Source organism: Argiope bruennichi, chromosome 8, assembly GCF_947563725.1.
Source record: "Argiope bruennichi chromosome 8, qqArgBrue1.1, whole genome shotgun sequence".
Classification (NCBI taxonomy): Eukaryota; Metazoa; Arthropoda; class Arachnida; order Araneae; family Araneidae; genus Argiope; species Argiope bruennichi.
The window spans coordinates 5,264,861-5,278,391 of record NC_079158.1 but is presented as its reverse complement, the minus strand read 5'-3'; the positions used below and the strand labels follow the sequence as shown (position 1 = coordinate 5,278,391).

General features: G+C 32.4%; 1 protein-coding gene across 2 annotated transcripts in view; it reads left to right on the top strand.

Moving 5' to 3' along the window:
* Nucleotides 1-13,531, top strand: part of LOC129981923 (ras-specific guanine nucleotide-releasing factor 2-like) — a 327,714-nt gene that overhangs the window by 242,054 nt on the left and 72,129 nt on the right. For both annotated transcript variants that reach the window (XM_056092979.1, XM_056092978.1), the window contains exons 10-11: nucleotides 788-905; nucleotides 8,655-8,809. In XM_056092979.1, the coding sequence (XP_055948954.1) occupies nucleotides 788-905; nucleotides 8,655-8,809 (273 nt within the window). The remainder of the gene's footprint in view (nucleotides 1-787; nucleotides 906-8,654; nucleotides 8,810-13,531) is intronic.

Below are 13,531 nucleotides of genomic sequence, written 5' to 3'. Positions count from 1 at the left end.
TTTAGACACAATTAAGTATTAGTTATTCCAGTTATTGAGAGTACCAAATTTTCAAAAATGCATGAAAATTTCAAAAATGAGATGATGTTTGAGGAATTTAAATCGGCTTCTTTCTGTGGTTTCTGTACTGACAGATATTTGCAGAAACCAAGTCTCTTGAAATAATAACATTATATCTTCACTGTAGTTAAAAATATTTTCGGAGCATTATTCAACCGTCGATATTTCAAATGATAACGAGAGAGGTTAAAGAGGGCGTGTTTTTATCCAGTTTTTAATTAATTATTGTAAGTGTATTTTCCAACTATACATTTCGTTATTGAGGAAGAACTCAGATCTTTTTTCAATGTTGATATTTCATCTGTGTGTTTTCCTTTATTGATAATCAAGGTATAAAAGATTCTATGTATTTTTTTTATTGATTAGGTATATTGTATGCTCTTAATGTATTTTGCTATAGTTGAGTTATTACTAATTCAACTTCCGAATCAGTCAAGTAAGGGTTAAAAATTTTTAAAACATGCTCCTTTTTCTACATTATTTCTCTTCCCTGTAATATAAAGATATGCTCTGAAAACTGGGAAATTGCACAGTACCGTGAACATGACATTATGAGGCTTTTAAATTGGGCTTGTAAATATTTTACTGAGTAAGCCCTTAAGATAAAGTTAAAAAAAGTATTGAATTGAAATGTTTCTATTATTAATCCCGACTAACTAATGGATTGATAAAAGCAGCTAGTTAAACAAGTATGTTCACTTTGATCCAATATTGTTTTTACTTGCAGCAAATGCACGATGAAGTCAGCGAAACTGAAAATATTCGCAAAAACTTAGCTACAGAGAGAATGATTGCTGGTGGATGCGATATTTTGCTGGATGTAAACCAAGTTTTTGTCAGACAAGGTAACGAAAACAATATTATCAAAACAAATAATGTTTATGTATGTTTATATATTTCTAAAAGTTCCTTAACATGTCACTATTTTGTGACTACTTTTGGGAGAATTAAAAAAAAACCAATTAGATTCTAAGTTCCAGACATTTACCATTTGCAATTCATTTTGTACTATATTCAAAAGTGACGCCTTCTTGCAATCTATTAAGAGTTTTCCTTATGATGGTTACTGCATTTATTTCCAAAATTCATGTTCAATAAAATGTTCAGATCAGATGAAGTAAAAAATGTCAATTAAATTTAGGATTCAATTCAAAATAGACACTCTCTTTATAGTTTAAATGCATCGAAACTTCTGAATGATTCATAATCGGGAATTAAATTTCAGCGGTAAACCGATTTATTATTTTGATGAAATTCTTAATCTTAAATACTTAAAAGATATTTATATTATTTTCCAACAATCATAATATACACTTCAAAGCATCATGCATGAAATAATGCATAATCTGTCATTTCTGTCTATCCAAATAATATATCTGAAATAAAATCGCAATGAATAAATAATTAATGCAATTTATATATCTGAAATCTTAATCGCTTTGAAAAAAATCTTTGAGACCGTAAACAATAAACTTACGTAAGATTTAATAGATTCAATTATGATCAATAATAATATCGCAATTTCAGTTCAACTATCTCCATATGTGAAACATTAACATCAGCGGTATAAAAATCGTTCTCATAGTTTACTGTCGCAAATCAACAACCAATTTTATTTTTTTTGAATGCCAATGTCAAATTTGTTTATTTCAATGAACATTTTTACAGATGCTCTTCAAAACATCGCTTAGCTAATAAATCGAGCTGCAAAATGTTATTAAAAAGTGCTTGGAAGAGAGCCATTCAACCAGAGGAAAGGGTTATAAAAGAAATCACGATTCCAGAGATAGGCATCATTCGAGTACGAAAATAAGCTTAACACCTTGATTCCTCAGTGGCTCTCCTCTGAGCCATTTATATCATTGTAACATGCCATTTATATTATCAGATCATCTCTCCTCGGAGAAGAGATAATCTGACAGTGTCCGAACGCCAGGCACGAGTCTTGTCAATAAGCGGGCTGACCGGCATCAAATCTCGCGGACTTTCCTATTAAAACTGTCTCTTACAAAATGATTGTCTGACAAAAAATTGATTTTACGTTATTTTAAACTCAAAAACATAACCTTTCTATTCATACTAGTTCTATTTTCTTGCTTCTTTCATTCTTTTCAAGATTTTTAATACAATTTAATAAGAATTCTGAAACCATGTTATGGAGAAATTCAAAACCTATCCATCAAAATATTCAATCGCATAATTTTGAGAATGCTAAAATGAAGATAAAAAAACGCTTTCACCGAACAATAACTATGTAAAACTTTCATTTCTGCTTTTATTTTGTAATGTATATGCTTTGTTATTTGCAAGCGCAATAATTTTTGTAGACTTATTCAATTAAATCATACTTTTCACTCTAATCCGATAACAAGGTGAAATTTAAAAAGATGCATTAATGTCAATAGTTTAATATTCTAAAAATTCTAATAAACTGAGCGAATATGTTAGTCCAGTTAAAATCCATACGATTTTTTTTATTAATTATATTTTGTAATTATAAGCTTGATCATTTTGCGCCTTTGTATTATTGTGATAATAGATTAACTCACAGAATGATCCCGTAGTTCGAAAACAGGAAATTACATCATTCTATTTTGATAATTAGACGATTACATTTTTGCATTTAAATTTCAAACAGAATTACGTTATATTAACAGAAATCAAAAAGAAAGGAAAATAAATTCAAAATGCAATCGCCGACACAAAAAAAATTGTGGAATAAATTACTATGCTTTTAAAATATTAATTATTGCATTATTAGCATTCAGTGATAAAGAAGTGGCATCAGCTCAGTAGTTCTGATGTTAACCTTTCAATCAAAAAACAAACTCCAAACACTCCATAATAATCAAGTTCGAATATCGAAAAGCTTTCTTCTGAATGTAATTAATGGAAATGTTTATCAAATGATGAAAGCTCAAAAATGCCTCGCCTTCTTATCATTTTTGTTTAGTTAAGAGTTATTTAAATTATTTTAATATAATACTTAATGGCAAACATATTCAATTTCGCTATTCTTTCAGAAATAGAAAATGAAAGACTTCTTGTATGATAGTTCTGCACATATTTAATTTTGTATGTAACCTTTACTAAAATATTTGATGAATCAAATTTCCTATGCTTGTTTGACAAGTATTACACCAGGTTTGAACAATATTATGAACGACAGTGACTGCATTAATATTTGGTAGTATTATTTATATTTCTAATAAAACAAATATACATATGTGAAAATTATTGAATGTGATAAATTAAGTTTCCCTATTGAAGTTTTCTCTGAAATGATCTAGCACCTCGATTTTTTTAAAAGCTAAAGAAATAACAATTACAATACATAGAAAACGTATCATTTGATATAAACCTACAGCTAAGTATAGAATTCATTTTATATATTCGATCGTTTGAATTTAGATCGGCAAAGTATATAATAACCAGAACATTACAATAAAACATTATGAATTGATTCAAACTAAGTTATTCTAACACACATGTTTGAAAGTGAATTCGTATGTATAATTTTTTTACCAGTTATGTTTGTTCTCAAATGACTACAGAGTTTTTCTTTATCTCTTCTGCTAATACAGTCATTTTCTTCTATCACAATGCAAACAGTTAAATGAGGACCCTGGTAATTATAATGTTAACAACTTCTCTGAAAACTACACTAAGAAAACTCGAAAATGCAAGCAAACAGTTCAAGACATAATTTGAATTAAAATAATTTCATTGGACAACTTTACAACTTTTGTGGATAATATCACAAACACGAAAGGGAGATTAATATAACCAAACCAAACCAAACCAAACGAAAGGGAGTTTCACGGATGTTTTAATTATCTTTTTGCAGTTACGCATTTAGACGTAATTTTATTTTATATTCATAGTTTTTTCTAGTTTTAAATAAGTGTTGCAGAAGTTTCTGAACATGAAACTGAAATGGACGTAAAATTAAAAGCAAAAAAATTAAAGTGTTCATGGCTCTTTTTCTTGAGAATAATTTTGATAAAAGTGAATCATTCGAATCGGTATTTTTTATGAATATTAATTTAAGTTCGAATATTTAAATGGTTTCTTCAGGATAAAATTTTTGATATTCAGTTATATGCATTTTCTAAACACAATTATAAACTACACAGAATCTATTAAGCACAGATTTAATAGATTCTGCACTTAAAATTTAAAATCATCAGCTGCACTGATGCGTTATATACTAAATAATTTATATGTAAAAAAATGAAACATATGTAAAATTTTTCATGTTTAATAAAAAATTCGAATGTCACTAAAATGTGATAAAAAAACTTTGAATAGATCTTAATAATGAAAGTTTATCTGATGTGTAAAACCTGTTATATGCTTATTGTATTTATTGAAATCTGTAACATTTTCCTTTACTCATTTTCTTTTTAAATAAAAGGGGGGGACCATGAACTGGCCCGAGTGTTCTCTCCATCAAATCGAAGTGAATGGTATCTCATTTTTTTGAATTTACCTCCTTTCCAAAGAGAAAAAAAAAGTCTATCCTTTGAACTTCTGATGGAAAATTCAGGTGCACTTCTACAGTTTGATATCGAGATCCTATTCTAAGTACACATCATTTATCTGTCTCATTGAGTTATGAAGTTCGCCTGCACATCCATGTCAGACCGTTGGACAGTAAACACTTCGGCGGACTTGGACCAAGATTTTTTCAAATATTTACAATTCTGATGATGAAGCCCTTTGCCACATTTCACTCTCTCATTTATTGTGTGTTTTTAATTTAACAACCAGACTGACACACTTGCCGTTAACGGATTTCTTTCAAGGACGGGTGGAAATCCACGATTCACGCACATGAAATTTAAGTCGTCTCATTCGTTTAGCGTTTGAGAATGTCGCTCTTTACTTTTGAGTATGTTCATTTTAAAAATGTTTCCCGTCAAATCGGGAGAGTCTCAAGAACGGATATGAATCAAAATCTTGGTCTCGGTATTATAGTGTTTTCTCTCCGTTTTCTTTTTAAACATAGAAGTGCAAAATTACCTCCCAAAAGATGAACCAGCGAGAATGGTCTCCGAAACATTTTAACGCACGATCTCCAGTAAGTCCAGTTGCTAACAAAGTTGCATGGCATTGGTGTAACATGATTACAACTTTTTATCTTTAGTCAAAATTTAGCCTTTTTGATCCATCGCGCGTTTTTAGCGGGATGACGTGCGGCTGATAGCATCGGGAAATCGAATTTTCGTTTTGGGTTCGTTTTTTCCGATCGATCGAGACCAACATTTGATCCGGAACTGCACTGGCAGACGCAAAATCACGCACCCTGTTTGATACATTTAAGTCATTGCGTTTTTGAATCGGGCCGTTTACATAATTCTGACAATACAGATTGTTAGACGTCACCTACTTCATGGATTGGGTCTCAAATTCGATACTCTGTAGATGTATATGCCTTCTCTTCATTTTATAGTCATCGCTTTAACTTGTATTGGAGCGACAGCCCAATGCCGCTTTCCGTTTGAAGGAATTTTCCTCAACATTTGATAGAAATCTACCAATTCGGTGTTAAGTCCCAATTTCAATCGTCTAGCTCAAAGCGTTTTTGAAGTTATCTTTGCCGCAGTCGCAAACGGACGGACAGCCAGACAGATATAATGCCAAAAATGTATTGTGAGGTATCAAATGTAGAGAGAGGTATCAGACATGGAAATTCATCAAAATCTCGAGTTCAGATTTTTTCAACGATTGCAATGCATTCTCCGTATTTCGTACGAGAGGAAGGGAAGCGGTGTCCCCCCCCCCCAAAAAAAAACTTTCTCGCGTGCTCTCCAATAAATGTGTCGACTCGGAGGACGCCCTGCGCGGTAAGGGCGTTACGGAATATTAATCTTTGGGATTAATGGAGCATTTTTACGGAATCTATCGTGCTGATTTTTTTGTGTTTTATACGTATTTTTCCCAACCGATTAAGACTAAAATATAACTTGTCATCACAAAGTATCGCACCCGATGTGGCACATTTAAGTCATCACGTTTCTGAATGATGACATTCGCCGGTTTCTGAGGATGTGGAGTGACAGACGGTTCGAACGTTTCTTGGATTCGACGCATCATTTGACAAGTGTTTACACTCTAGATCAGCGATTCTCAACCTGTGGGGCGCGCCCCCTAGGGGGGCGCGAGCACACTAGAAGGGGGGCGCGAGAATATCCAAGAGAAAATATTAATTAAAAGAGAAAATATTATGACTGAAAGGAAAGCACACATACACATAGAAAACAAAGTGCATTTCGACATATTTAATAACTTATTGAAGTAAAACAACTTACTTAATCAAAATATACTAAATTAAAAACAAATTTAATAATTATTAGTGACTTCCTTGGACCTGTCTTGCAGAGCAAAGTTTTTCGAAGGAAGGCTTAATATTAGAAATAGCCTGTCCCAGTTCTCGAATATGTCGACCAAGTACCTCAATTTCATCACAAACTATCGCGAAAATTCTCGGCCTCCTGTCTCTGTTTTCTTCTTCTAGGAAATGGCGATTTCTTCTCTTAATTCATAAACACGTTGCAAAAATGTGCCACATGATGACCATCTTGCCTCGCAATAAAATAGTAACGCTGAATGTACTGAACCCATGTCTTCACAAAGTGCGGAAAAGATTCTTGATTTCAGGGGTCTCGTTTTTATATAATTTACTACGGTTACAACTGTAATTAACACAATATTCAAACCAGGACTCATTTCTTTCGAAACCAAAGTTTCTCTGTGGATCATGCAATGTGTGCACTGAGGCGATTTTTGTTTTAAAAGTGCTTGTATATCTTGGAATTTTTCGGTCATTGAATGAGCACCATCGGTGCATATTCCGACGCAATTTTTCCATTCTATGTTTGCCTCGTTAATTAAATCATTTAAAATGGCAAATAATGCGAGTGCTGATGTTTTGAGTTCTATCGGTTTGCAGAAAAGTAGTTCTACTACTGACATATTATCACACATTCGAACATGGCAATTAAATGAGCATCTTTATTACTATCTGTTGCTTCGTCAGGCTGTATTGAAAACAATTTGTCACGCAAATTTTTATGATTGTTATTGCTTGTTATATGATTTTAATTTTAATTCGAAGAATTCTCTGGGTTTGTTGACGTACTCACTATGAAGCGTTTCCAAATGTCATTTAAGTTTATTAGGGTTTCATGCTGTCTGCGGCCAACAATTTTGAGCAAATGATACACAGGAACCTTTTTTCTTCATTTACTGCAGTACTGGTAAACCCAAAATTTAAGTATTTTTGAGAATATTTCCTTGATTTTATTTTCGGAACCACGCTCGTCTGTGTACTTGTTTGATGCTTGATTTTGATTGATTGATTACTATCGTCTAATGCTTGCTTACTTCCGCTTAAAAATTTATTCATGAGTCTCCATAAATCTGCTGCCGTGAATATTTTATATGGTGAATTGCAATTAACACGAAAACATATATAACATACAAATTCACAATTGATTCGATAGCGATAAAAGGATCGACTCGAATGAGACTGGCTGGAATTGAAACTTGCGTATCGAATATTTTCCTTCTTATGAGATAACATTTACTTCGCGCATGCTCGAGACGGCCTCGGTCGTGTGGATTCCCTTGCACAAACATTCCTATTTTTTTCACTTTCGTTTTGTCATGCTTCTGTTTTATTTCTTTTATTATTCTAAAAAATGTATTCCCCGTTTCTAAATTTAGCTCACCCCGTCTAGGTTAACTTTCATTGATGAATTTTTCTACTCCCATATTCTTTTAACGTTATCTCCCTATTTGGCTTTCAGTTCAAATATAATATTTAAATTTTCTCCGCTTTCATTCGCTTCATCTGTTTACTGTCCACTTGTCCAAAATGCAAGATGTGGTTTCTCGCCAACGTTGGCTCGATTTTACTCTTGTTTTAGCAGTTAATTAAAAATAATTTAAAAACAGAATCCAAAATACTCAATATACATTATTCTTGTATACATTTTATTGTAAGGGGGGGGGGGCGATGAAAGTTATGATTGAAAACTGGGCCACGAATACTGAAAGGTTGAGAAACGCTGCTCTAGATCTGTGTGCCGAATTTTATCCATGCTCACTTATATTCGGACAGACAGAGCTCCTCTGTACTGATTTTGCTCAAAAAATCAATGGAAATCTAAAAGTTTGATGTAAAGACTGTAGACCAAATCCCATCCATCTATCTGTAAGCGTTTTTGAACTCTCTTTGTCACAAACAGACATGGGGGCATCTTCCAGAAATGTGTTTTTCGAAATGCGGGATGTTTGAAAATGCGGGAAATGTGCCAAAATCTCTTGTTCGAATTTTTTTTTTTTTTTTTTTTTTTTGACGATTATAATGCTTTCTCTTTATTACGTACATGAGAAAATAAAAATGAATCTTCAGAAAAATAAGCCCATTTTGGGTGAGCAAATGCGGGCTAATGGATTCTCAAATGGCCATGATTAAATATTGAAATGTGTTCCCCCTCTTGAAGGTGGAGAAAGAATCCGACGTCATGAACAGTCGCTATTATACTTCTCGGGTGACTGTAGCTTCGTGTCCTTTTGTTTTGCAGGTAGCGTCATTCAAGTCTTGGGTGGAGAAAAATCCAAGCTCCAGAGAGCCCGTATGGGGAAACGGGAAACAGAGGTGGTTCGCCAATGTTTCCTGTTTACCAATCATATGCTGCTCTGCACTCGCTCAACCAATGGAAAGTTGCATCTTATTGAGGTTAGCGACATTCTCGATCTCCATTGAATCTTATGCACTCGCCTTTTGGTTATTCAATTCAAAATAAGCAGATTGTCAAATAAAATGTCGACATTGAAATTCAAAAATATGTATAAAAAATATAGAAAACTATAAAGAATAACCCAAAAATTTGCTAGGTAACTACAAAAATAATTTAATGAATCAGATTATATCTTTCTATATATATATGTGTGTGTATGTGTGTCTGTGTAATTAGTTTTTTTGTCGTATATCACTTTATAGAGAGCAATAATTTTTATTAGAAATTTATACTATATTCTTTTTTAGCTTGTTCCTTTTTCTGCACCGTCAAAGTCTTGGATTTTAATGCATTATTTAGTTGCGATATAAATTAAACTTCTAGCAAAACTTAAAAATCCTTCAAAAAATGTGTCTTCTCAACATTTTTCTTACTACAAAAGCTCTAAAATATTTTTATCTAAATTCTTCTGAAGCACGTGACAATGGTCTTCTTAATTATTTCATTTACAAATCTATACATTAGGATTAATAAAATGTATTTCGATGCAGAACTCCTTAAAAAAGCAGAATCTGTATTTCCTTATTAAAAATAATGGAAGGTAAACAGAGGCAAAGAATAATGAGAGCAACAGGTTCTTTGAAATGGCATGCACGGAATGGTGCAAAAGAAAGAACTTTTCCGAAACTTGATTTGACGCACTTAATCCATTCAGCAAACGCGTTTAAATCCAAACATATGATCTGATCATCTCTGGCCCCAAACATTCGGTTTTGTAATCTTAAATTGCAGTTGAAAGACTTTGTAAACGTTTGAAAATCCTTTCTGTTTATGTTCAGTTGAATCATTCGAATAAATAAAAAATGCTTTTGACTGAAATATTTAATAGATTTGTCCAATCATGAGCCTGTTGTAGTGACATATGTTACATTTTAGTTTAAATGTTTTCATTACAGTTACAATGAATGATTTTCAAATATGCTTCAATTTTTAAATAGATAATTGTAAAAATGTAAATGTAAAATAGAATACATAACATCACACAATTTTGATGCTCAGGAAGTATTGATAAACCAAATTTCTACCTATAAATTTAAAAAGGTTTCAAAAGTCTGGATAATATAATTAAATGATTTCTTAATATGATGCGTTAAATAATTATTTATAATTTTCCTTTCTGCAGTTTATGTATGTGATTTTAATTGTATTTATTCTTCGATCACGTTCAACTGTTTTAACTATAAATTTTCAGTGCTCTTAGCTTTTATATGTCACGGCCCTATATTTTATTCACTACTTGCACTTAAAATGTCAAAGTTAGAAATACGATTTTTTCTGATTTACATATGATTATATTCCAATTTAGTTACCGCTCTATCTACATATTTCACCCATTTTACTAACACTTTTAAAATCATATACTCATATTGAAAAAATAATTTTTCTGTGTAAAAATAACTATTTTTACGAAATTTACTTATGAATCTTAATTTCATTTTCTATTTGAAATGACTTGGAAATGAACTTCAAGATCTTGTGCAGAGATCCTGCTGCACAAGCAGGAAAAGATAAACACATTTTCCGCATTCGACAAGAAAAAATGATTTATCTGAAGCTATTAAGCTGAAATTTCTTTTTAACATTTTTTGTATTATATTAAGAATGTGCGTATTTTGGTTGGGCGGATTCAAAGGAGTAGAGAATTAAATAATACGAAAAAATTCCAAAAATGAAAATTACGAAAATATGTGCGATGTCACTTAACCGCCGTAATGTAACAATGAATCTGTATTCCTAATGCATCACAATTACTAACATCGAAGTGCAGTAGATACTAAAGTGTGTCGCATGTTACGTGTCGCAGGTGCATTAAGCATCGGATACTAATGGCAGTAATTCATTCACTTACTTCCATGAAGCTCAGTAACTAGGTATTGACCCTGTCACAAAAACCAAAGCGGCACAAAAGCATTTTAATACTTAAAAAAATAAATTTATAAAAAGCCATCCCTTTTCGGTTCTTATCTGCAAAGCCAATAATGTATCCGTTCCTTTTTTTAATGAAGAGAGCACTGAATGGAATTCATTCCGGCGCGAGATGTAGAGTGAGTTGTTTCATGGTTTACCAGATTTATGTTTCTTGTGCAAATGTAATTAAAATTTCGGACAATCGAGATCCATCTTCGACATAGTTAAGTAAAATTCCATCGTCCTCGACATTCTTCAGAAAACATGTTTGGAAATCGCTTATCGATTCCAAGCAAGAAATAAAATATTCTGAATTAAATGTCTGATATTTTTTATTGAATGCACAAACCGTGCCATTGCAGTTTTCCAAGAATATTTTGAAAATGCCAATATTTTTTTGATTCTCTGAATAGAAAATTAAATGTTATAAGACAGAAAAACATCGTTTCGCATGAGGCCTCCTAAAACTCTGAAATCCAAATTTCTCTTTTGAACTAAATGAGTTCCCTAAATTCCAAATTGTTTAAAATTTTGCATTTTATACATGATGTGTGCTTATGTTTTTTTCATGATAATTTTAAAGCATTAATGCGATGTAATCAGATTCGATAGCGTCTGGTAAGTACAATTGTTTTTAGTGTTTCACGTATCGTAAAGGATGTCAGTGTTGTGTTGTAATAATGCTTGTTTTATTTTATTTTAAGAAATATGTCTGTGTTTATGAAATTAAAATAAATTCTTAAACTTAAGTCCTGTGTATACGAATTGTTTTTGCTTTCTACGTAAAATAAATATGCGATAAACTTGTAAAGTGTCAGGGCTAAAAGGATGCGAAAGTAATAAGCATTGGTAAAGAGTCACAAATGAATAAGGCTACACAATTCTATAAGATACTCTTTATTCCTTTTTTTCTTTTTTCATCTGACCATTCTACTTAGGATCCCTCTTATGCACTGCTGACAGTTTGTATTTTTAGCAGCAGTCGCTCCCTGAATGCATGTTACCATATGGAATGTCTGCTACACCCACACAAATGGTTTTTCCATATTGCTACGATATCAACGGGTTTTGAACCGTTTTCAGCTTACTGAGCAACATCGTGGAGATATATCTTTATATTTTGTGCAAGTAAGCTTAACTTCCAAGCAGGACCAGCCCTCTTCATAAGGAGTCTCGGGTGGGAAAATCTTTGAGAACCATAAAAATATTTTTCCAAAGGTAAAATTTAAAGGAATTAAAATAAATATTAAATTAGTTTAGAGAAAAATGTATTTGTTTAAAATTGCTTATTTCATGTTAAATGACTTTTGTAAAACAAGACTTGTCACTTTTTGAGTGCATGTATTCTTGACATCATAATTTGAAAATTTTAATCATTTACTGGTTTCAAACCTATCGAAAAATGAATTCCGTTGGCAAGTAAGCCTGTTTCCGAACTCACCTCCAAACGTTAGGCTTCAACTCCCACCCAGTATGGCGTAATAATCCGACTTAGGCTATTCCCACAGGTTCCCGGTGAGCACCAAAGCGATCCCCCAGGGTCAGAAAGACCAAGAAATTCTTCATGAGATATACGCTTTTGCCGGATCCTCTTGTTGCAACATTATCTTTCGTCCCTCCTCCGTACTTATCAGCAAACTTTCGCGAGCACAGTTTAAGGTGTAACAATATATGTTACTTTTCGCTTCTAAAAAATGTAAACTGGAAATCCCAAGAAGTGAGTTTTTGATTATCGTTTGACGACCCTCCTTGGGAAAGGCGCATTGCAGTGACCGACTCTCCTCAGGTGGCCGGTCTTATCTCCGGTCATTGTAACACGTCTACATCGAAGCTGGTGAGTTTAGCTTGCTTTTGCACTGAAATGTTTGCTCCTTGCATACATTTTTTACTGTCTGAACTGCACTAAAATGCGTCCTTTCCGCAGCCACACCGAAACTTGGTAAGCACATCCATATCCGCTTTCATATATGCAGAGATCCCTTAAATGCAGTATTATTATGTTAGATGGGATATGTTATGCATCTGTGAGGCAATGGTCACGGAAAGAAGATGATAGGCATCAGTGCCCGGGTTCTTCTTACCAATATTCTATCGGCTGGCATATCTGCAGAACTATTGTGACTACGTTTAAATGTACTGAGAAGCTTAGTGCAAATAAAACTCATAATTCCTCGTATGCGAGTCTCTTTATTTAAATCATTATTTTTGAATACTTTTGGCTCGGACACTTTACAGTTTTAAAGCAATGTATCTGTTATTTTGTGAGTGTTTTTTGGTTTCCATGATTTGTAACATTATGTGATGTTGAAAATCTTTACATTCATTTTAAGTTTATAGTTTTTATTGTCTGCTGTAAATATTTCATTTGAATGAATTTGCTTACGTCTGGAGAGCGTTTCAAAAATATTATTTTAAAATTACTTTTTCTGGCTTTTTGTGCATTTTATTAGAATGATTTAAAATTTATTTATCGATATAATTTATTTATAATGTCTTGTATTTTTATTGTCATTGAAGGTGTGTTGTCGTTTTATTTTCTGCATATTAATGGTTCTTCTAAGTCTTGCTTGGTAATTGTTCTAGAGTTAAATGTTGCATGTTGCATGCAAGTTAGTTTTTGAAAGTTTGATTTTGAATTTGTGGAGTTTTAAATTTTACAGGTCTTTTACATTGAATCTTGTATGAGCCTTACAAAAATAAAATGCTACTTCTTTCGAAACAACTATCTCACGTGTTTTCAAACAACCTCATAA